The sequence below is a fragment of the Sciurus vulgaris genome (genome assembly GCF_902686455.1).
Source record: "Sciurus vulgaris genome assembly, chromosome: X".
NCBI lineage: Eukaryota > Metazoa > Chordata > Mammalia > Rodentia > Sciuridae > Sciurus > Sciurus vulgaris.
The window spans coordinates 110,315,015-110,341,447 of NC_136471.1; the positions used below are offsets into that span (position 1 = coordinate 110,315,015).

A 26,433-nucleotide genomic window follows, 5' to 3' on the forward strand; every position below is an offset into this window, starting at 1 on the left:
TTAAACTTCCACTAGAGAGTATGCAAAGATGCAAGAATGTACAGATACTTGCCTAAGAAATATCCTGCTTACAAGCACAAAAATAAATACTTATTACAGTCCTAAAATATGTTTAATATTAATGCATCTTCATGGAGATATTCAAATACGGGTGAGGTAATACTAGCAGAAAGAATGAGCGCCAACTTAAAAGACTGAATTCTATATCTAAACTTGTCAGCAACAGAGAAGAAGTGATTTTTCTAAATATCTGTTTGAACATTTGTATGATAAGGGAGTTATACTGGATCAATAGTTTTTAAAAGAAAAACTACTCTGACCTCCAACAAGTTATTCAAAATGAAATGTATAAAATGGAAAATAGTGAGTACAATTACTAGTTGGGGAGAGATTCTGAAGCTTTATTTTCTCTTTTCTGTGCCTAACCTCAGAAACTACAAGTTATGCCCACAGAATATAGTGTCAAATTTCTAATCTACTAGGAAGTCACTGTCAGTTCTAAATTTGACAGTTCAATACTCTTCTGTTGATGCCATAACACATTTAAGATAGTTAAAGGCTTAGTGCCTATTGAATAAACAAATTCTGAATGTGCCCAAAATTGTAAGGATGGTTTCTCATCACAAAATTGGGCTCCTTTGTAGTAGGGTTTATGAAAGGTATGGTTAGGTATGACTATGACATTACTATGGTTGAATCTTTGACTTAATTTTGCAGAGAAGAATATTCTGGGGAAAACCTATGGTGATAAAACAAATTAAAAATAGTTTGGTACTGAATATGCGTAGATCATAAACAGTGGAAGAACAAATTTCATGATAATTTTTTAAAGGTCAACTATAATGGGTGATTGAGTCAAGTGAAAGATTTACCTGAAAATTCACTGGTAGCTGCTACTATTGTTACTTGCGAAGAATGCAAAGTTGAGTATTCCTGGGTCTCCTATGAGGACTGTCCATGGCAAGAAATTCTAAAACTCAGAAAGTAGTAAGCACTGGAATCCATGTTTCAGATTGACTTTTGTGTTCTCATGCCACTCTTTGTAGTGGCAATTTTAGCCCTCAGGAAGGAGCAGTATGGTGAGAAGAAAAATTTTCAACTTGAAGCCACAAAAGTTGCTTTGACTACTAGCTGAGCGTATTTATAGTTGTATGATCATGCATATTTCCGCTCTCTCAGAGCCCCATTTCCATCTACAAAATTAGGTAGATGGTAACTGTCTTATTTTAATCTCAAGATTGTAATGTGAATCAAATGATGTAAGGTATGTACAAACTCACACTGAGGAAATCTGTTAATTATTATGCAGAGATGAACTGGTAACATATCATGAATATCAATAATGATTACCATAATTAAATATTATTAGACTTTAATGGCCAAATTTAGGATTGAGACAAATATCAAAAGAAAAAAGAAATGGAGGAATAGCTGACTACTTCTTCTGACCTCTCTTATAATGATCTGGAGCTAAGATAACATGTCTTCTCTATTTGAATTGTAAGGACTATCCTTAAAGATAATCAAATGGAGTAAATTAGGAAGACCTAGGAAGTTCTGCCTGTCCCCATTATGATCCTTAAAATACATGAAATACTGCCTCTTCCTGTTTCATTTATATTAATTAAGTGTATTCAATGGCTTTGAAATACCTTAATCTTTCCTAATCTATTTGAAATCAGAGTAAGGAGATGGTAGTTTTAATGAGAGGGTCAGAATTATAAAGAAAAATCTGGGACCATTTTAGAGCCCTAAGTAAAGTTGATGGCATCAATAAGAAGACATGCTTTGTCTCAACTGTTTTATGGCATCTGAGCATGATGGTATGGCTGGGGGCAAGGGATCCTATTAGGGAAAAAAGCTCTCAAGAAACAAAAGCATAGAAAGGAGAATGGAAAGGCAATAAAAAAATTTTGTTTTGTTGCCTATGGCACCTCTACTCCTCTTTATCCTCCCAGAAACCAAGTTGAAGAAGGGGATTCAGAAATTTTGGGGACATGATAGTTGAAGGGGATCTTAAAGAACTAAAGAAGCAAGAGTTTGGAAAAGGGATCAATCTGGGTCAACCGTGACCAACCATATATTATTTTTAGGTTACAATATTTGGCACTGTGGGGACTTTTGCTAGGGAAGATGTGACAGATTTAAAGGGGATCACTGTTTAATAGTGGAACAAGATGAATTCATGGATACTGGATTGAGAATGATTAGAGTAAGTTCAGTATGTTCCACGTTCCAGCAACACAGAGAAGGAAACAATTCTGGAAAATCCTATGAAACAGTTCAAGTGTGTAGTTTGTTCAATGGAGAGTAAGTTCATATTATTTATGAAATAAAGGGCATGTGGCCTGAAGCTTAGATGTGGATATCCAGTCATATGACTGAAGAAGATGTTAGACACACAGTGAAGTGGTCATGAAAACATTAATAGTTTATGCTTGGTTCACTAGGCAATAAGGAGTTTTTGACGTTTGGGTTTTTTTCCCACCCACTGTTGAAAAATTAATACAGGGGTGGTTTAAGAAAAATTTAACTGAATAAGACAGAAAGTAGGAAAACTAGTTAGGAGGCCATTAAAATAGTCTAGATGAGACACAACAATAACGTCAGTATTGAAGTAGCAATGCAAAGAGAAAGGAAGTGTCAGTGTAGATCAATGAGTCTCAATCATTTGTATGTACTTGTAGGACTGTTAAAACAGATTTCTGTGTCCTACACATAGAGATTAGAACACAGTAAAACTTGGAAGGAACCTGAGCATTTGGATTCCTAATAAATTTCCAAGTGATATTGGTGCAAATGGTCCAGAAACCTCACTGAGAGCATGACTGATCTAGAGGCATTGAGGACTAGCTTGGAGTTCAGTTATTACCTATGAGGGCCAAGAAGATGATGAAATAAAAATTGGCTCAGGATTCAAGACTGATTAAGAAACTCTACATACAAATTTCAGTGATCAAATATGCATCAATACATATGTCACTTTTTAATACTTAGTGTCAAAAGAAATTTAACTCACCAGACTTCATCTAGCTATGCACTATGAATGTAGGTAATCATGTTACTTTTTACAAGATATTATGAAATTTATACACATAATTTGCTTAGATTGTTCCCTTCTAAAGATTTAGGAATAGTTCATCTTTACAAGTAGCAGAAAATTTAAAATATTGGTCCCAAATTTCATACTAACCAAAATAAAAGTGAACTTGATTTCTGTCTTTAATGCTTAACTAAGACTTATGTGCTATAGAGTATAGATACCATATGTTCTTCAATTTCCACATGAGCCTTGAAAATTTGCAACTAAAATACACATAGCAATTTCTATATATATGTATTGCAACTGTAAAGTGAAATTAGGACAATCTGAGATCACATATCCATATTTTATTGTCGTAATAATTAGGAAGTGTCAGGTTTTTTTAAACCTCTGGTTACTATCAGCAGATGTGAAAATGATCTTTATGGATCAGAGACTCATGGATATTTATAGAAGGCTGTGAGAGAACCAGTAACTTTTCCATATGATGCAGAATATATCAAGAAAAAGAAACATGGTTGGATCTAATCTATCTTAAAATGTGGTTTTATACATGAAAAACATTTGAACAATAATTTAGGCATATATTTTGGATTTCCTAAACATCAGGGTGAAAGAAGTGATGCAACTCATAAATATAATCTGAAATGTCAAATTAATATTTATTAGATTGAAAAATTTAATTAAAATCTAAATTTCTGTGATTGGTTTTATTAATACATATAAACATTTCCCCTTTTGCAATCTGTTTCTAATCATGTTCTAATGTGACACCTTTTCTGTCAGATGACAGCCCATTTAACAGTTATTCTTGTTATATAAATATACCTTTTTAATAAATTTTTCTACAAAGAAATTTTAAAAAGCATAGATAAAAACTGTGGTATAAAATTAAATATTTAATAATAAATATGTAATACAGCTAATAGCCTCAGGTAACAGTGACAGATTAATACTCAAAGAATATAAATATCTGCTAATTTTATTTAACTTAAATAAGAAAGAAATGAACTTATCAACATAATTTCTATGCTAACATTATTCTCTCACATTTTTAATTGGCTTTTCCCAATAACAAGGCTAATCCTTTGAAACTTTGATAATAAATCTATTTTATAATCATTTAAAATATTTCAAAGTAGATAAGTAATTGAGTTTGGTTAGCAGTCATTTGATAAAACTAACTGGTTCTTATTAGCATGACATTTGAAATTTTTGAAGCTATTTGGCAATTCCTGATTGTGGTACTTTAAAAAGGAAAATTATTTTCCTTATCAGGGTGAGCAAATTCAAAGTATACATTTTTCGGATCAGAGACTTTCAGATATTTAGATATTTATAGAAGTGCTGTAAGAGAGGCAGTGTGTTGCCCAAGTTCTCACAGAGCACCTGGGTAGAAAATATTAGCTCCCAATCCATTGCTTTGCCCACTCCAGTTAGCTGATTCCTAGCAGAGTTTAGTACATCTATTTATGTCAGCAAGTATTTTTTGTTGGACTAGGATGTGGTATTGTAAACACATTCAATTTTTCTTCAAACACAGGGATTTCAGTACGCTTCTGTATTTTAAAATCAAATAATTGAACAGAAAGTATAAGGGTGTAAGGAGTGAAGGAGAAGGGAGAAACAAAGAAAAAGGAAGAAAACTAAATCCAGAGGATGTCAAAACTACTAAATTGTCCAAAGTGTTATATTTTTGCTTTTAATTTATCTGTCGCCACCCCCCATGTATTTTAGAGTGAAACTTTCCCTCTTCAATTTCATTTGCAACTACCAAACTGATATAACCATGAAATAGAGATGTATTCCTACTTACTCTTTTTTTAAACCTTTATTTTATTTATATTTTTTATTTTTCATGTGGTGCTGAGGATAAACCCAGTGCTTCACATGTGGTAGGCAAGCACTCTACCAATGAACTACAACCCCAACTCTGCCTTCCAGTTACTCTTAATAAGAGTAGCCAGTGGGCTTATTCTTGACCCACCAGTATATACTAACCAACCAATGTATGTTTTGTATACAATTTATACAATTTTGAGATGTGTAACCATGAAATCATTCTCATCAATTCAAAATCAATATGTATGCATTGGTTAATGTCCCTAAGTTACCCTCACAAATTAGCCACATTTTCAAATTTTCATCATCAAAGCATTAAACCAGTACCTTACCTAATATCAAAAGAATGCAACCAGTGAAATTTCACTATTTTGAGTTTTTTTGTTTAATTTGTAAGTTACTTCCTATATTTCCTTATTGTTTATTCTGAATTTAAAATAAGATAGTGAATAAGTCTACACATTATTTGATTATCTTTGTTCTAACAGATATCGAATCTTTCCAATACTTTTGTTTATCTTTGTAACTTTTATTTCTTCTACAGATAGAATTATTTGAAATAATGCTTCATATCATGTCGGTAGTCTGTCTTTTCTGTATTACAGGATGTTACTTGTCCTTGAAACTTTATTATTTGGTTGCTATGAATTATTCTTTTCCTATTTTCTTATACTAATATTGTAATGATAAATAAATTTTCAAAGCTGCAGAATGGAAAGAGGAGAGTGATTGATTTGAAACAATTTTAAACCAATCTGTAGCACTTGGATTATTTATTTTCAATTTAGATTTTAGTGTAATTCCAATATAGTGGTTATTAATCATGATTACTGAGATTTCATAGTCCAGAACAAATGTTTATTTTGCTGTCTGTGTGAACACAGTCATTATTTTGATAGTGTATTTATGCATGATGAAGTAATATTTAACTAAAGGAAAACTTACATTTTAATATTGATAAAGTGTATCTGAGTAATTTTGAATGCTTTCAATTTATAATGAATCAGTTTGTAATTGATTTCGCTTTCCTTCAGTCTGTTATTTGTCGTTAACTTGTTATATAAGTCATCTTTAATGCCAAAACTTCAAAAAAGCCTTAAATTTCATTAATCCTTACATCTTCCAACAAAGCACAATGAATAGTTGTTAAGCAATTTGAAGCAACATTAAAATATCAAGGAAAACAAAGTGTTGTCTTTCTCAGTTTCTCTGTCTCTTTCTTTTGTGTCCATTTATCTGTTTATTAAACTTCTCTATGTTCTACTTCATATGTATTTTGTAAAACTGCACAGTCATGCTAAAGTTCTTAAAATAAAAAGGTAAGTAAAAATATAACTGTGTGAAAGCTATGTTTGGTGTGTACATTCTCCAACAATATTATAACTTCTGTTTGATTATTTTCTATATATTCTAAAGCCTATCTTTTGTGCTCTGTCCAATTATGTGATATAATTGTGATTCTGTTTCTTCTGTGGTCATATATTTAATACCAATAGAAGTAATTTATCCAGTAATTAAGATGATTTATCATCACTTTCAACTACTTTAGATAATTTATCATAATTCTGAATTGAAAAGGCAGGTATCATATACTACATATTTTAAAATATGGTGACACAAGAGTGAGCTTTTGAACTATAGATGCTTTCTGATGGTGCATTTTAAAATAAAGTTGCATAAGAATTCCAAATTATGAAACCAAATGATGACATATAAAACCATTAATTGGTTAGATAAGTGTCTTCCATATTTGAATTTCATGACCTAATGGTGAACTAGTGATCTCTTAAGGAAAACAGATTTTTCCAACTCCTCATGTCCAAACAAAATATATTGGTCCGATCCTGCCAAGAATACACCAAAAATAATTGGAGTGTTACTTATGATTATTTGGCTATAAAATTAATCACTGGCAACCAACTTATAGGTTGTTCTAAAACTAATAACTATTATAATAAATAAATAATTTTTCTATACAAAATGGGATTACACTTGCTTTGGAAAATACAGAGTAGTGTAAGATATATTACCAACCTCAAAGATTGAAATCTGCTTAGAGAAACAACGCATACATCCTTAACAATCGAATGACATTATATTCACATGTAAAAGATAGTACAATACAATATAGGATTACACATAAATGGGACTCCTGACAGAAGGTCAAACACACTCCTGTAAATTTTCCTATACACAAATCCCTCTCAGAAAACAGTGCAAGTAAACAAGACTAACTTTACATGACTAAGCTAAATCCATAAACACTGATTAAATAAAATGTTCATATTTTGACTATATTTGATAAGATATTATTCCAGTAACAATTTTCAAACAAATAATGAGATATTGATTCTTATTCATGTTGTGATTTAAGTAGTGTGTATATATATATATATATATATATATATAGCACTCAATAATGTAGTCACAAACAACATGTGACTATTACATTTGAAATATGGCTATTTCAAATTAAGATATGCTAGAAATATAAAAGACATGAATTTTGAAGATTTGGTATGAAAAGATGAATGTAAAATATCCCATTAATAATTTTATTGTTATAGATTCATCCAATCATATGTTGGATACATGGTGAAATAAAATGTATTATTAATTTTCCCTGTAATTTTAACTATGACAATTAGATAATTTGAATTACATGTGAGTATTATTATATTTGTTTTAAGCTACAATAAACACTGATTTTAGAGGTGAGAACTTACTGTAAGGTGATAAAATTCAAGAAAATTACCCATGAGAAAAGGGTCATAATTTTGAAAACTATCAAGACTGTTTATATATTTTAGCAATGAGAAACTCACTACCTTAAAATTACTGCTTGAAAATATTCCAATCTCAATAAATTGTTCTCATATTTACCTAAAACTCAGGCTCTAAGTAATTTCTGCCCACTTCTTTTAGTTAGACATTTTGAACTACTCAAAATAATTCAAACCCTAATCTGCATAATGACCTTTTTCCTGTCTTTGATCAAGAAATCTAGACCCCATGCATTATTCTAATGAAGTCTAACTTTCCATTATCTTGCCTGAATAATTATTCATTTTTAATAGTACCACCTAACATCTTCCATGTTTTGGCACTAGATGGCATCATGGTATTCCTAGCATTTGGCTATTTGTTAATATATTTCTTAACTAGTAAGGTCTTTTGAAATTTCTACATATAAATTGTTTAATTTAAATGACTCCTCAAAATGTTTACTCTGCAACCACATTATTAGTCATTCTTTATTTATTTTTCAGACAATATTTTTTGAGTGCTATGTTGCAGGAATAAGTTTTGGTAGAATAAGAAAAAATGCCTCATTTTCATGGATATTCATGTAACTTATCTCACTAACTTTGTGATTTTTGCATAAGTTTTGTTTCTTCAAATCTTGAAGAACTACTGCCCAGGAAAAAACAAATGCAAAGCCCTTGGCATCTTCCTCAAGACCATTTTATATATTATTACAGATTAATAAATCAATAGTTCTGTTGTCTAGAATGATACAACATAAACTGGTGTTTAAATATTTTCATGTTCGTCTTTAGAATTTTATTATTTTGTCAAATCCCTCAGTAAAGTAAAAACTCACCACATCAACAAGTATTTGTTTTTCATTCAAAAATCATGTTTGCAAAAGAAGAAGGTCTTGAACTGAGGCAATGTGTGGGTATTATTTCCAGAGGAAACAACATGAGCCAAGATTAGTGAAAATTTATTTATATAAGATGGATGCATAGGATTTTAAGGTAAAATAGTAGCCAATGTTTACTGATCATTTATTACATACCAGTTACTATTCTAACATAATTGATTCTCATAATAGCCTTATGAGGTAGATATTCTTATCCTGGTGTTACAAATAAAGAAGCTGAGGCTCAAAGAAAATAACTTGTGAGGCCCCTCACCTCAAAAAAGAGTAGAGCTCATTTCCAATCTATGCATTCTCACTCAATAGCTTGTGTTCTTCACCGTAAGATCAAAGGCATTTTAAAGTAATTGAGGAGGAATAACAGATCACTCAATGTGTGTGAGAGAAAACTATATTGGGAACACTAAAATAAGGTCTGTGGGAAGGGAAGCCTTCACTATCATCCTGGAGTTTGAACTTTATTCTCTCTGTACTCAGATGCATATGGTTCTGGAACAACAGAGTAGCAAAATGTAACTATTTTGATGACATAATGACCTAATCACTGTGCATAGGCTGGAACTGGTTTGGCAGGAAGGAGGTTGTACTCCAGTCTGAAAATGGTTGCCTATCCTGTGTGAGGGCTCAGAAAGATGATGGGCCTGGGAATACAAAGCAAGTGGATCGTAGCAAATTAATTAACACTTACCTGATACTTATTAGAAAAAGATTCAAGAATGAATGACATGACTTGTGCTTTAAATATGGATAACTAAGAAAAAATGGTCTATTAACAAAAGTAAGAAAATTGGTATTGTCAGAAGTTTGGGGGAAGATAAGGAGCTCAGTTCTAGGTATGTTGAACTTCAGGTGAGACATTAGCTGCCCAATGGAGAATCTAGACTGGAATTCAGAAGTAAGGTCACAGCTTCTTGGCTTTATAACAATTTGAGAGGTACATATTGTTTAACATCATGGAAGCTAACATCATGGAAGAAAATAAAGTTTATTATGGGAGAAGCATTGGGAAAAGGATACAGAGGTCCAAATTTGGGGCCTCTGAAAATACTATGAGTATGGAGAGAAGGTAAGCTAGAGAGGAAGCAGGCAGACCAAACAGGTAAATCTGACTGCAAATATAGCCATGTTCTTTTGACATCCAAGTATTAAATAAAAATTATTTTAAACATTGTTTATCATTGTATACTCACAAAATCATATAGAAAAAATGTAGTTGCCCTTATTAAAAATCAGCAAATGTGACCAACAGTTTAATAACATAAAACACTATCAAACTGGTATTGTGTAGTTATAATTATAAAGAATGATAATCAAAACAAGGGTGGTCATCATTTTACTTTTATAATCCTTTGAACAGTATATGATGATTAAACTAGAGAAGTATGCTAAGAATAACATCCTTGGAGTATATTTTTTAAAATTTTATTGATGAATTACATATAATAGTGGCATTCATTATGCCATATTCATATTCATACATACACATAATTTAACCAATTTCATTCCCTACTATCTTCCCTTTCCTTCTTCTCCTCCCTCCCCTTGAACCACTTGCTCTAGTCTATTGATTTCCCTTCTATAGTATCATTGTTAATATTGTTTTTATTAGTTCATTAGGGTTACATGTAATAGTGTGTTTTGTTGTGACATTCCTACATGCATAGAATAGAATTTGCTTGATTTCAGTCCCAGTACTTCTCCTTTCCTTCCCTCCTCCCTCCTCCTTTATTTACAGGCTTACTTTCCATTTATTTGTTTTTCTAATTGGTGCTTTCTAGCCACACATGAAGTTGCAATTCATTATGACATATTAATGCATGTAGCAGTTTAGTCAGTATCATTCCACAATCCCTCCCTTCTCTTGTCCCACCTCACTTCCGCCAATCCCCTACCTCTCCTTCCCTCTCCAATATTTTCATGGGATCCTGTAATAGTTAAAGTAATTATTACATTCCCAATGACAATGATCATAGGAACATAAAAATGAGTATTATATCAAGTCACATTTTAAAAGATCCCATAGATCCTTTCTGGGTTGTATAGAAGTGCCTAGATGATACATGTTTATTCATGATGCATGTGAGAATCATGTGCCCATGAATACCATTTGGTTATTCACTTATTCATTAGTAACAGACTACCATTAGATATTTGGCATGTCCTTTAATACTTACCCTTATTGTTCTCTAGCTGTTTGCATCTAATAAAAATAGAGAAAACCTATGGCTGAGAATGTGACTGGGAAAGAAACTGTGGGGATCAAAGTTGGTGAATGTAGTCATCATGGGCATAAGACACTGGGAGTTATTTCTGAATTAGTTCCATCAAGTAAAATAGCTCTGAAGAAAACCAGATTTCTATATTTCATCTCTGGGTTTTGAAAAGATATCCAGCATAATGTATTTTCTAGTGTTATAATGGGAAGAAATTAAGTACAGAATAAAGATTGAGAGAGTAAAAGTGTATTTTATTAACAGAACATTAATGATTAAATATTCCCTACCATTTGAATACTTGATTTTCAATGTCTTTCCATTCATCACTCCTTTTCATGTGTTTCATGAAGTAAATCAAGGGATACTCAAGTTTTTTGAAACTGGTCAATCTAAGTTTCAAAATTAAACTGTGATATTTGTAAAGGTTGGAAAAGATAGACCCTTTATGTTAAATATTCTGAGTTCATTCATGTGAATTTATTTGTGACACCTAAGAAAACATTCCTGAAGGCAAGCTAATGGCATTGTTTGTCTTAGAAGAGCATGCTTGTCAATTTTACCATGCTAAAAATGACATTTGAAATATATGAGCAGATTGCCATGTAGTTTTTCTAAGGATAGGGTGACAATTATACATCGCTATCTGAGGTTACTGTTATTTGATGAAGGAAGTAAATTCGATAAGACATATTTGCTCAAATGGTATTTATATCAGAATATTTAAGATAAGATTGAATTTGACTTTAGAATATAAAAAATTAGTCCAGTAAAATTTATGTAAATTGCCTTTTTTGATACCACAGAATGATGAATTGCACTATCTTGCATGTATGTTCAGCTCTGGTGATGTTAAATGTTTGCTCTTATTTGCATCTGCAGGTACTTTCCCAGTCGTATTTCAAATCCTTCATAAAATATAATATGGAAACATAATGCATGTCATTAGTTTAGCCACAGGAGGTTGAATAAATGTATTTCTTTTGGTATGTGTTTCTAATAAAAAGTAATTTTGATTTAAATTAGCACTATCTTTTTTTTTAGGCCTCCATTCCTTTGAAGGAATTGGAGCAGTTTAACTCAGATATACAAAAATTGCTTGAACCACTGGAGGCTGAAATTCAGCAGGGGGTGAATCTGAAAGAGGAAGACTTCAATAAAGATATGGTAAATTGGTTGTGATAAAAGTGTGAATGAACTAGGAGTGAAAATGAAAAAAATATTTAGAAATAAATTATATACTTCAGGTCTCCAACTGAATTCTCAGAATATAGATCACACATTGTGTGATTCTAATGATTTTTAGAAAAGCGAAGTATTCTTGTTGACCTTTTCTATCAAATGCCAAATTACGATGGTTTGGTCATATAGGAGCACTTACATACTCTAACATATAGTTAAATTTATTTTGATCTGTGTTGTTTTTTAACTCAGGGCAAATATGTAATACAAATAAAGAGTCAATCAGAAAATAAACTAGAAATTTAATAAGAAATTCAGCTATCGTAGATAGCTGATGTTTTGTGTCAGTCATGTATTTAATCATAGAAGGGGTGATTTCACACAATGCACATTTTTAATTTACTAAAGTTTCCCACAAAGGGCTTTTAACAAAAAAAAAATTGAGCAAATAGTTTAGTATACAATTAAAATATGCCATGCTGCTTATTTCATAGGAGTAAAGAAATATGACCATGCAGGCTGTTTATAAACTAAGAACATTCTCCTTCAATCCAAATTAATTTCAAGATGCCTTTGATGTTTCTCTCTGGCTTAATTACTTCTGCATCACATCTCTATTCACTGACTTATTCTTCCCTTCACCCTCCTTTCCACAGTTTGTTTTTACTCCTCTTCCACTGCCATCACCTCTGTGGCATTTTTAACCTTTACATGCATCTTTCAGGAGATGTATCAATGCTAGAATCTTCTCAAACAATGCTTGCAAGTGACCTCAGAAGGCAATATATCAATTTTAGAAAATAGCCATGTGAAGTAATAGGAAAAAGTATTTTCACCCACCACTGTTAGTTCCCACTGGTATCAATTCTAATTTTCTGGAGCCACCCCAGGCCCCATGTATGGGCTTTGGTGGCTTTGCCAACTCATTTCGTGGAAAGAAAGACAAGAAGAGGTTTTCCAAGATGTTGAGTTCCTACTACCTCTACTTCATGTCAAAGAAGAAAGCAGAGGGCACCAAGGTGAAAAAGTGCTGCTTGCCTCTTGGGTTGACCACAAACACTGCCCTAAAGCCCTTACCTCGTTAAGGGGAAATAAGTGAAATATATTTTGTTTGATTTTTGTCCTTAGACTTAGAAAATGCTGCGGATTTTTGAAAGGCATAATGAAATAAGGTCTTTTATAGACTATGAATACATGTCTGTATTATGTTATACATTTTAGACTAATAATAAATCTTAGAAAAATATCATTTCTTCTAAGCAAAATCAGTAGGTCCTCAGTCGTGTATTGATTTAAATATATTACATCTAATACAATAATAACAATACATAAATAGCTAAACATATGATTTGGTCATTCTTTATCTTTAGCATTGCATACTTTCAGTAGCATTGCATGGTAAACCTCCTTAATTTAAATTGAAAAATAGGAAATTAGAGATGAAAAACCAAATGGTCCCAGATGTACCTATATTAGTCCAGCATGTATTCAAATAATTTCATTTCTAAGTATATAAACTTAAAATATTGTTTTTGGAGTGAGAAAACAGATTACACATTGAAAACTTTTGAAGCCCTTTTTTAAATTCATATTTTAATATTTATTTAAAATTAACACATACTATGAAATTTTATAAATTATTTGCAATATTTGACAGCAATTTGCAACATCATTTTTCACAAATTCCCCATGTCCTAAATATGGACACTAAGGTTTCAAATATAAAACAGATTATTAGATCAAAATTACTATACATTTAAATGTAAATATTTTCATTTAGTAGCCCATTGGTATTTAAAATTTTTTGCCATTTCCCATACACACGTACACATCCATTTACCTATATGGATGAGTTAACATTATAACTGACAATGTTAGTTTACTTCTACAAACTTTAATTTCTAGAACTTTACTAAAAAAGTAAAAAATATACTTTCAAAGCAGTTCACTTATTCTGATGAGAAAGTACCTTACTCCTTCCTCTTCCTACATATGCCCTTAAAATTGTGTTCTATAGAACTAGATGAGAGAAACTTACTTCTTTTAAAATCTAAAGCACAAAATAAAAAAGAAAAGCTATAACCATTGTATCTTATAAGAACATTCCCTGGAAGTTTTAAAATTGGATTTTTTGTGTGTGTTTAAATAACATGTTTTATTATCTCTGTTAACATTGTACAGCTTTTTTTAAAAAAAAAAAACCAAAATGAAGACTGTACTTGTTGTTTTTAATCAGAGTGAAGACAATGAGGGTACTGTAAAAGAATTGTTGCAAAGAGGAGACAACTTACAACAAAGAATCACAGATGAGAGAAAGCGAGAGGAAATAAAGATAAAACAGCAGCTGTTACAGACAAAACATAATGCTCTCAAGGTATTAGAGCTAAAATTATAATATACCTTGCCTGTGGTTTTTTTCATATGTAGGGTAAAATATTTTGTGCATAAATAAAATCTGATTAAGAAACTTAGTCACAAAATTCACTTTTTTTCTGTTCATATGTGTGCTTTATTTAGCATTTTTGTGTGTTTTCTAATTTTTAAAGCTGTGTTGCTTAAAAGATGTTTTCAGATTTTTCTGAATAATATTGAAAGATCAAAATGTATCATTCATAGGACTTATACATTTAATTTTCTAATATAGTTTATAAGCTATATTTGTATTTGTGTTGAAAAACCTTCCTTAACTACCAGAATAACCAACATATATTTTCTTATTTTTTCCTGCCTCCTTTACTCCATTTTTAAAAATTTTATAGTAAGTCCAGGATTTTGGTGTCCTAATACTTGCAGTAACTGTGTTAATCTGCTTGGATGTTCCTCATTTTGCTCAAAAATAAAGTATATTGTGCTTTTAAGAGAGTCACTCTTTGCAACTAACTAAGCATCTACAAAAGTCTAATTTCATTTATATAGGGATCCTCAAAAATATTTGTAATGCCCTTGAAGAAGAACTACTACTTTCATATTAAGCAGCGGTAGTGTATGGCTTCAAGTACCCACGTGACTCATCTGGATTGTGCAGAAAGAACAGAATAAACTTGATTTTTTACCTATAATAATAAATGTTTAGGAAGTTCTTGAGATGAGACTGGACGTGTGAAAAGTTTTGTAAAACCTTTTTTGTATATGCTTTGCAATATTCACTATTTGCATGCATGGCTGATTTTCTAATTCTGTTAATTGCCAAGCTCTTCATTGTAAATCACTCTTTTAGAGTTATGTAGTTGTATAGGTAGATCCACCTAGTAGGTGGATGAAGTCTGCTTTCTGTATGCAAATGAGAGGATAAAACCTGTTTCCCTATAGTCAACCAAATAAACACTGCTGAGAATGTAATTATACAATATTGTGCCTGTAAGGAATCCACAAGGAAAGTCTAATTGGCCAGCAGGTGCTCCGAAGGTAAAACTGCTGATAAATATAGTAAATAGAAAAGGCTTCTTCCTGGAGGGGAGTGCAAAAGCAAATCAAATGGATTCAGAAAATCAGAAAACTCTGTAACTCACACCTTTGTGACTGTGACCAAGCTTTCAGAAGCATCTATACTGGTCATATGGATGATATGTGTCCTACTGAGCAGCAGTGTTTAATGGTTATCTGGCATACCTATTAAGAAATCTATATAATACCTCTATTTTTTGCATATTACACATCATTTTGTGCTTAGGAAATAGGAGTTTCAGATTCATGACTACCAAGTCCTTTTCTCTTGGCAGAGATGTGAGTTGTATCACGAATAAGGCACAGCTCAATTCTCGTTCATGTGGCTGTATCTTGGTACCTTTGAAAAAAGCAGCATCCTTTTTGACTCCATGTGGGCACTTATTACCTCCACAGGAGGTTTAGAAAGACAACATAAAATGTAAACTGCAGTAAATTTCATATCCCCACGTTTAAGCAAAATATAGAAGGAAATCTTCATCATTCTTGCAAATTTATCCTATAGATGTTTAATGAAAATCATCAATTGTACTGGCAGAACCAATTTACACCACCAATTGCAGTAACTATGTTAATCTGCCAAGTAGTTCCAATGTTAGTCCTTTGAAATATTCCAATGAAGGTCAAAACTTTCCAATGCAATGTATTTTTAAGGCACCCTTTGATATTTGGTATTTTCTTTAGTTGGAGTTAAATTGGTATGTAATATCCTAATGGCTACCTCTTTGAAGAAATGAAAGCTTATTCAGAGCTTTTTATGGTCCCATGAGTTATAAAATGGCATTCTAACTAATTCTATTGATCAGGGAAAACTGAGTGTGCTTGTAGGAGCAAAATGATTAATGTCACCCCTTTGTTGATTCATTAAACCAGCACCCTTGTGTGTCTCATCAGATTGTTTCAAAACCATCTTTCTCATTTCTTTTTAAAATAGTTAAATTTTTCTTAGTTTGAACATGATTTGGTGTGATAATACAAAGTTGGCTATGTAAGCCTTGAAAGAAAGATAATTTGTAATTTTAAAACACTGAAATTTAAAATATTTAAATTGCCATCTTTATATTTATAATTAAATGGACAATAGTCATTCTTCTATATATATAGCTTGAAAAATTCTCATAACTAAAATGACTTTATATTTTCAATCACTCAGTGTTACTGGCCTATGAAACTTTTACTTGCAGGTATTTCTAAAACCGTGAATGTATGCTACTTGGCTATATAAACTTAATATTTTGTGAATGAGCCCAGGAGTTAACATGTAAATTTTAGAATCTTATGTATTTTAAAAGTCAAATACAGACTCACTGCTTTTGCAACTATCTAGTTAAGTGAATTGTGTTAAAATATTAAACTGTTCCACATAGAGTACACAACAATTTATTTAGCTTATTAAGAATTAATTAAATATGATGTGATTTCTAAACAAGTTTGAACATGCTAAGAGAAAAATCTTTAAGTGTGTTGTTCAGGTTTCTTAGCTTCTGTATCTAGACCTTGCCATGTAAATACATAATTAAATTATTTGTATGTTTTACATTTAAATGTGCTTTTAACAAGTGTACAAAAAGATGAGGGACTCAAGTTACTTTTATAAATAACTACAGCCAGAAGTGTACTATACATATATATTGATATTTTAATAATATCTGCACCATGAACAGGATTTGAGGTCTCAAAGAAGAAAAAAGGCTCTAGAAATTTCTCATCAGTGGTATCAGTACAAGAGGCAGGCTGATGATCTCCTGAAATGCTTGGATGACATTGAAAAAAAATTAGCCAGTCTACCCGAACCCAGAGATGAAAGGAAAATAAAGGTAATGTTGTTTTAGAATGTCAATACTAGATTTTATTGCTACAATTTAATTGCTTTAACTTAACCTGTGAGGATCATTTTTAAAATATTACTGTTCTTGTTGCCTCTATTAATGTTCTCTTTGATTTGATGCATTTCTTTGTATTGTGTTTTGTTTTAGTAAATGTATTGTATTAAATGTTACTCAGTTGACGTATTGTTGAATGAATAAAATGTTTTGCTCTTAGACAATGTAAAATGAATTAAGAAATGTCCTGTTTTCTGGTATAATTGTAATTGACTTTGTGTATCTTTGTTCCAGATGAACTAATGACTTATCGGTATATGGACGACTTCTTTCTCATGTTAGCACATTCATTTCATCAGAGCATCTTCACACATCAGTGTCAAATCTCTATAGATTTATTTGCATATTGTCTGAAGATGTTTTTTCCATTATTATTTTACACTTTTTATTTTGCTTCATTCTCTGTTGAGTTCCTCAAAACTTTAAAAAGAAAATAAATACTCACTTACCCTCAAAATTACATTCTATATGGATGGTCCCTAAAAAATAATGAGTAATCACTCCAATGTGGGTCAACCCGCAAAGCACCAGAGGAATCAGAAGAAAGAAAATGTTAGATCAATTTAGTATTTTCTTAAATTAGAATGTCTAAAACTGAACATTCAAGTGATAATTGAAACAACATTTGGATTATTGAGTGAGGATGACAGTGACACCTTCCATATTTGTAAATTTTGAAAGATGACAATAAAGGAACAACAGCCTATGAAATTTCTGAGAGAAGTGTTTGCTGCTTGCAGGTTGGTTGATGTGGTTAGCTAACTGCCCTGGGCCCTGTATTGGTTTTGCTCAATAGGAAATTGATCGTGAATTGCAGAAGAAGAAAGAGGAGCTGAATGCAGTGCGTAGGCAAGCTGAGGGCTTGTCTGAGGATGGGGCCGCAATGGCAGTGGAGCCAACTCAGATTCAGCTCAGCAAGCGCTGGCGGGAAATTGAGAGCAAATTTGCTCAGTTTCGAAGACTCAACTTTGCACAAATTGTGAGTTGTTACTGGCAAACCCACATATGTGTTTGCAACTACTGCTCTATTAACAGAGGCCTACTAACAACAATACAAAAAAATCCAGGTGCAATTTCAAATTTCTTATGTGCATTTTGAAAGTGAGTAGTTTCCCTCACTTTGGGCTTCTGTAACACTAGTGCTTCGTTTTGAAGATTAAAAATATAATAAATTAACAGCTAATAGGAGAACCCCCCTAAACAGAAATGAAAAATACATCTTAATTTTTTTTGCTGCATCATTTTTCATAACATTGGCAATGTGAATTTGTCAATTTATCATACATTTACTTTCAGTGTCTGATCCAGAAATATGTATTGCTTTCCTGAGATCATCCCATGCTAATTTTACTTTCTTACTGTATATACTTGGTAAATAACCCATATTTTGTGAAATATCTTCTCATATCAACCTACTAAAGGTCTTATCTTATTGACTTACAGAATAATAGCTTAGCTTTAAACCTGGTTAACTTCTTACTAGGTCACAGTGATTATTAGAAAAACTTGGTGCCTTGTAAGATGGTTGGAAACTGATGTCAAATGAACAATACCGTATAATGTCATTACAGAAATGGTACAAGCCAAAAGGAAAAGGAATGACTTCTTTTAAACAACTGAATGGAAAGTTTATGGTTCTCTCTTTCGAAAGGCAATTAAAATTGTCATCTTGGTCTTATTTCCTTATTTGTAATAAGTTACAAACTATAAAGATTTTTCTGACAGATACATTTTCTGTTCCATTGTGGGTTCTTCTAAGGTGAAGAGGAATGACCACAATCTGTAATTATCCAACAAAATACATCAAAAGATCAGGATGTAAAAGTTTGGATGATAAAGCTTTAAAATTATGTTGGGTTGAACAATATGAAGCAAACAGACATTCAACAATTTTGGCCTATGTAAATGACAAATGCATGTGGTTTGGCCCATAAATGAGATTTCTTGGGAATATTTTTGTGATATTGTTGATTGCATTTAATATGGTGTATACTTAAAATGTGTCTAAGACAATTAACATAACTATAAACTATGAGGGATATATGCTACATATTTTCATTTCTTTTTATACTAAAAAAATTCATTTATATGCTGTTTTCTATGAAATCCAGTGACCCAAAGTTTAACAGCAGCTGAATATTCTGAGAAGTTGGAAGGAACAATCTAAAAAAGATTGAAATTGTATTACATTTTATGTCTAATTCTAGTTGATTGAATGTTTTAGCCTATTTTTCATATTAGATGTTATGAACATAATATGTCATCAGTCACTCAAGCTTACACTAACAGAAACCTGTATGTACAGATGCAAAATGAAGTGAGAGATTAAAGCAACCATAAAGAAAAATCTATTAAAATAGTTTTGCCTTTATTTAATAGGTCATTTACACAGAAGTCCTTTGCATTGAATTATCTGACCAACTCTTTTCTCCATTTCAATTTTCCTTATTTCTTAATACACCCAATATGCCAGATCAAAATTTGTTAACAACCTAATCAAGTTAAATTACTAGTGATTTATATTTAATTGATTTATATCTAAATAAACTATTCTTGAGGTTTTTTTGTGTGAAAGTTTGAAAATTTAGGTCTGTATGAAGGGGGCTACTATGATATTAACTCTTTTTTCTGTGGGGGGGGGGTGGCAGGGGGAGGTCCAAGGGATTGAACTCAATGGTATTTGACCCGGCCCTATTTTGTATTTAATTTAGAAAGAGAGTCTCATTGAGTTGCCCAGTGCCTTGCTTTTGCTGAGACTGGCTTTGAACTCTCGATTTTCCTACCTCAGCCTCTGGGAGCCACTGGGATTATAGGCATGCACCACTAAGCCCGGTTGATGTTAACTCTTGATTGTCCATGTTGATAGATGTAATCAAACATGTATGAATTATAATCAATATCATGATTATATTTGGAATTGGATTTAGTTATAACTGAAGGATGATAGAATATAGGTAGATAGGTAGAGTGATACATAAATATGTAAATAGAAACAGATATAGCCAAGATGTATCTTTGTATTCCACTGATCATTAATGTATTTGAAAAGCTGATTTTACGGTGGACATTAATTAGAATCTTGCTTCCCAATTCTTCCACAATGGAGTCATTTGAGATAGCTACAAATTAACAGCTTAATTGAGAAATTGTTTGTGAAATAATTGTACCATGGCCCTCATTTTAGTACAGATTGTCATGGCTTCAAAATTCCTTACCTCCCCTTCATTCTCTTTCTGTTTCTCTCATCTTTATTTCTCCTCAGTGGTCTCTTTCTGCTCTCTCTAGATATAAACTTGAGATTTGTAGTTTGTCTTCAGTGTCTTGACAGTACCAATTCAAGAGAGTAGGCAGTAAAGTGCCCAGTATTTGAGAGCTAAGTTTAAAATGAAAAGTTAATTGTCTTTATTTCATAGATGAAGACTCAGAAATGGGCTAAGCAGTGTAAATTTAATGCACATAGGTGTTTATGTCAGAGTTAAATATGAGCATAGTAAATTTCAGAAAAGGTCTGGGACTTTGTCTGAGGGAGCCACGAAGCAGCCCTTAGCCAGACAGGAGTGCACATCAATGCGTAATATACTATATCAATAAACAGAGGTTCTCAGGACAAACAGGAGACCATTAAGAAGGGACAACAGACAAGGAAAAAGGCAATTTAAAGAGGCCCCCATGTATTCACCAGGAGGAAACTCTTATCCTACTTAGAAAAATAAGCATTCAGAATATATTTCCTGATTTAGAGACTAGGTTGTTCATGATCAAGCACTGATTGGAAACTGAACATGAGGAACTTTCTGTAGGATGCATTATAGCAGTGTGATCTAGTAAAAAGAACAAATTTGGGATCAAATAATCCTTAATTTAAATCCCAGTGACTTGTTCTGCTAGCTGTATGATCATGGGTTGACCTTTCTTAGTCTCATTGTCCTCATGGGTATAATGGGAATAAGGATATCAGTGAGAATGAACCAAGGTAATATTTGTAAAACACCTGCTGCATTGTGGGCTCAATGAGTCAAAGTTTTCTTTTTCTTTCTATGTAAAACACTGGAAGACACATTATATTAAAAACACAGTATGTGGGACCATGGTTATAGCTCAGTGGTGGAGTGCTTGCCTAGCACATGTGAGGAACTGGATTCAATCCTCAGCACCACATAACAAATAAGTAAATGAAAGAAAGATAGTGTGTTCATCTACAACAAAAATTTAAAAAAACATAATAATCTACATGTTCCATTTGTTGAAAACATTAACAGATATCTGATACATTTTTTTAGTGTAGTTACATATTAGATACAATAATCTATGGGTGGGTAGTTTTGTCTAGAGTCCCAGAATATTTGCTGGAAATTTCATACAAAGCTGGTGACTATCAATGAAGGATGTGATTCTGTATGAACTTGCTGTTGGAGTTCCTCCTGAATTCCTATCTTCTACAGGAAGGTGAAGAGCAAGATAAGAAACTAAAATAATAAGGGCTCTGAAAAATTATAATACATTTTTTGTAGACTTAATTGTAGCATTTGGCAGTTTATCCTCAGATATCCTAAGGAAATACAACCACAAAATTGCACAATAGGGATACCACCACAACCCAAGGCTCACGTGGAACTTCTGTACAAAGTAAGCTCATGGAGTAAAATTTACAATGAATGTGCAGAAATAGTCTTTTTATAATTGATATTAGCATAAAATAAACAAAAAATCAAATGTACACCTAAGGAAATTAAAGAGGACAATCAGAAAATAATATTAAAATAAATATTTCTAATATCCCAAAGTAAAAAAAAAATGAAAATTATTCGTGAACAGACCATTCTGAAAAATTAGCAGGAAGATATGTAAAACTCTAGAAATAAAATATTGAAAAAACAACTTTTTAAAAAGTGGATCCATAATAGAAAATAATAAAGAGATGCTAAGGAAAGTCTTTACTTTGCTGAAAGTCATACAGGATGTGGAGAAAAGAATAACTAATTTCAGATTGCAGATATGGAGAGCATGGGGAAGAAACAATATTTTATATAAATGACTGACACTTAATAAATTCCAATTTGCGTGAGTCCTCAGATTGAGCAAAGCTCTACCAGTGTGGAATATACAAAAGTGAATCCGTACTTGGATAACTCTGAATGAAACTCAGAACATCAGATGACTAAGAAGGTATAATAAAAGCTGCTGAAGACAAAAGACAGAATACTTACAGGATTACATTATTCACAGCAGACTTTTCATCAACAATAGATATTATAATATAATAGATGTTACAAAAATCATCAAAATGCTAGACCAAATTTCAACTTCCAGGTAACTGTGATTTAAGAATAAAGGCAAAATATATTCAGACATACAACTAGTTTTATATGAAATAATACAATGACAATGTATTATCTATTACTCTCATTGAAAGAATTACTAAACAATATTCTTCTGTAAAAAGGAAAATAAAGCCAGAAGGAAGGATAAAGAGAGGAAAAAGCTGTATTAAATTCTCCTGTCTCTATAAAGAAGAATATTTTAAAATGTCTTGTGATTAACTACTAAAATTCTGTTAAGTGTTACAAAGGAAAACACAGTACTATGACAATGTAGAAGTTATTTGACCTCCACATGAAAAAAGGATACAACAAATGTGAGACTTATTCTAGGTGGCATCAACAATATGTCTCGTATATAATATATTCAATATGAATTATTATCTATTATCCTGTTTCTTAAGAGAAAAAAAATGTAGTAAACTTTTAGAATAGTCATGCATATATGGCCTGTCCTAGGAAGGGGGAGCCAAAAAGTACAAATATCTTAGTGGAAAAAGTAAAATTATTGTCTGGTTTCTAAATACAACTTCGATTATCCTGGATAACCTATGGCTTCAAACACTAAGTATATGATGGTGATGTTCACTGTTTGCCTAATACGCTTCTCAAACACACCATAGCCACAACAAGCATAATCGATCCTCCACCTTCTCCCCCTACAACTGTCTACATAAATTGGTGCCTACTAAGCTTTTCAGATGTTAGAAAATTGCACTATCTTACATATAGGTCAAAAACCTAGACCACATCTATGATTCTCCTTACCTTTTATATTAGTAATGTAATGTAAATTATTTCAAATCCTGTTCAATCTGTCTGTAAAATATATCTTTCTTCAGACTACTCCTCAATATCTGCATTACAGAAATTGGTCTATAATATCATCATCTCTTATTTGGGTTATTTCAATAACCTGCTTCCAGTCTTTTTTCACCTACATGTTTCTTTCTGGTGAAGCAAGAAGACTCTATCCAATGTATAAATAAGGTTATATCAAGACCCCACTGCCTATTACCCTTTCATTGAAATCCTATGAGCGCCTGTGTGATCTAGCCACTGCCTGTCACTCTTGTTACTCAACCTTTATCTTCCTTTGTGCTATTTTACTCCACAGAGGCATAACAATTTTTCTTTTACACTTAAACACAGCAACTTCATTTCTATCCCAGAACCTCAACACATATTTTTTTATGGAATAATTTTAATGTAGGTGTTATAACATACTTAACCATTTTTCTATTTTGGAAGAATGAACATTTAGTAGGACTTTGATGTATAATATGGACCTGTAATATATTTTCTATTGTAAAAATGACTTATATTCCTTATAAGTATGCATTCAAAACAGGATTTTAAGATTTTTCAGAACAGGAGGTTTTATTACAGTTACTTCTAGAAGTAAGTATACTGAGGAAGGAGAAAATTAGTGAAATTACACTGTGGTGTTGTGGCTGGGATTGTGGCTCAGTGTTAGAGTGCTTGCTTGCATGTGTGAGGCACTAGGTTTGATCCTCAATACCACATAAAATGAATAAATAAAATAAAGGCATTGTGTCCATCTACAACTAAAAAAGAAAATTACAAGACAAAAAAAATGCTTAAAAAATCACTGTGGTGCTGAAGAGTGATATTAGAAGTGTTTCAAAAATGTATTACAAAGGAAAGCTTTTACTACCTGTGAGTAATTGCAATGAGATATTTTAACATGAAAAGTACACATTTGCAAAAAGTTCCTGAAAAGTTGATTGGAAGTTGATCTTTTTCATAGGTTCACTTTAAATGACACAAGAAATGTTACTTAAATTAGTCATTAAGTGAGTAGCTTGGTAAAATGAAAACGCCTTTATACTGTGAATATCTTCCCTAACTTTGTAAAAAATTTTGATTGAAATATATACTTTTACATCTACAAAGCACTTTCTGATGCATCTAGTTTGATCACAATAATGATATTCTTGAGTATTACTTTCAATGCCATTGAAATTTATCCAAAGATACATCCAAGAAATGGAAGACAACAAACTTCAACCAAATACTTCCCAAAATATCTTGGGAGTTAGTCCAAAGAAAGTAAAAATTTATTGCTCAAAAAATCATTGAGGTCACACTGGATTAAGCAGTCTCCTCACTCTAGAATTTTTCAGGGTGTTTTATATGTTAACATAAATATGAATTTTTATGAGGGAAATAGATTCAACAAACTTTCACATCTGGAAAACTGTTCTAGAAATGGGAAATCTCATTTCAGATTGATGATGGAATTCATGTTCGCACGGTCAAGAAGTAGTGTTCTTCAGGGAAAAAAATGGGAAATGCATCACAATACCATTATGTTTCTTGTTGTTTTCAATTGTTCTAAACAGAGATTACAAGGAAAGTAATCACATGGCTGCTGGCTGCAAGTTTATATAAAATAATGCCTGAATCTAGATTTGTTGCTCTACAATGCATCTTTTTTAAAAATCTTCTATCACCTAACAAAAAGCAATTCCTTTTGAGTACAAGAAGGAAAACATTTTCTTCCTATAACTGCTGCGAAGATTTTTTTCTTTGTCTTGAAATAAAAACAAAGATTATCAACTGCCAATGAAACATTATTGGAGAATTTGGGAAAATAAATAATTTTCTTATTTACAGACAATATTCTTTGGTAAATGAAACTGTGAATATAAAAGACTAATAATGTTTGCTAAGGAAATTGTTCAGTCGGGTGTTAGCTGCTTATAGAATTTTCCTCATCTCGGTTTCAGTTTTGTAATGAACGTATTACAAGGGTTAAGAAAGAAATTAGATATGTTAAGATTCTATGTTTTGCAGATTTGTAATGGTTACAATTGTTGCCATTTCTATAATGACATTTTTGTCCTAGTATCTAGTTACGAAATCAGTTTAATGGTAGTTAAATAAAGAGGCATATTTTCCACTAGAATCAGCTTCCAGATTACATACTTATTCATTCACTTCAAATGCATGGATATTCTGGATAAAATATAATATTTTAAAAATCAACCTTTCCCCTTTGTGTCATAAATGCATATACTATCTTAAGTGATACTGAACTTGGATTGAGTGCTTCATAACTAAGATTTCAAGATCATTTAAATCAAATGTTGTATGTGAACTTTTGCAAGATCTAGTACAGAGATGAAAATATAACCCCTGCATAAACTTAGAAACTTCAAGGTCTACTGTCACCATATGAAGAAGAATAAGGAAACCCTACCCATCAAGTAGAAAAGATAATTTTTGATTTGTTATTATGTAGTATTTTCCAAAATTAATAAAAGCCCCCATAATTGTACTATAATTTGAGGAAAAAAATCAAAGGAAAAATAAAGAAATACACTGATAAAACCATCATGATGAAATTGATGAATTAAAAAAAAAGATAATTCCAAATGCATCTTAATAGACAGATCACTTTAGGAGTTAATGACACTTAAAATGACAGCTGATTTTAGAGCAAGGATGATATCCAGAAGGTGGTAGAACCATATTTTCAAAAGTGATGAAAAAAAAATAACCCCTATGAACATAAAACTGTATACTCATAGAAACTCTTTCAAGAATAACATTGAAGTAACAATCTTTCAGACAGATAAAAGCTCAGTTTATTAGCATAGATTCTCATTTAAAGGACATTGGAATTGCTTTCTAAGCAGGAAAATGACCAGAGATGGAAGATTTAAGCAGCAAGGAAGAATAAGCAACAAAAAAAGGTAAAGAAATAGAAAAGACCTAAAGAAATATTTACTATGTATAAAATAGCCTATTTCCTACATTAAACATCAGAGAACTAATGTTGGACATCAGTGACAGGTACCTCGAGTTTCATTGGTGT

General features: G+C 31.8%; 1 protein-coding gene across 5 annotated transcripts in view; it reads left to right on the plus strand.

Moving 5' to 3' along the window:
* The window catches only part of DMD (dystrophin), a 2,089,750-nt gene that overhangs the window by 821,416 nt on the left and 1,241,901 nt on the right, over nucleotides 1–26,433 (plus strand). For all 5 annotated transcript variants that reach the window (XM_079122792.1, XM_079122788.1, XM_079122791.1 and 2 more), the window contains 4 exons: nucleotides 11,807–11,929; nucleotides 14,181–14,318; nucleotides 17,053–17,205; nucleotides 18,068–18,250. In XM_079122792.1, coding sequence (XP_078978918.1) covers nucleotides 11,807–11,929; nucleotides 14,181–14,318; nucleotides 17,053–17,205; nucleotides 18,068–18,250 — 597 coding nt within the window. The remainder of the gene's footprint in view (nucleotides 1–11,806; nucleotides 11,930–14,180; nucleotides 14,319–17,052; nucleotides 17,206–18,067; nucleotides 18,251–26,433) is intronic.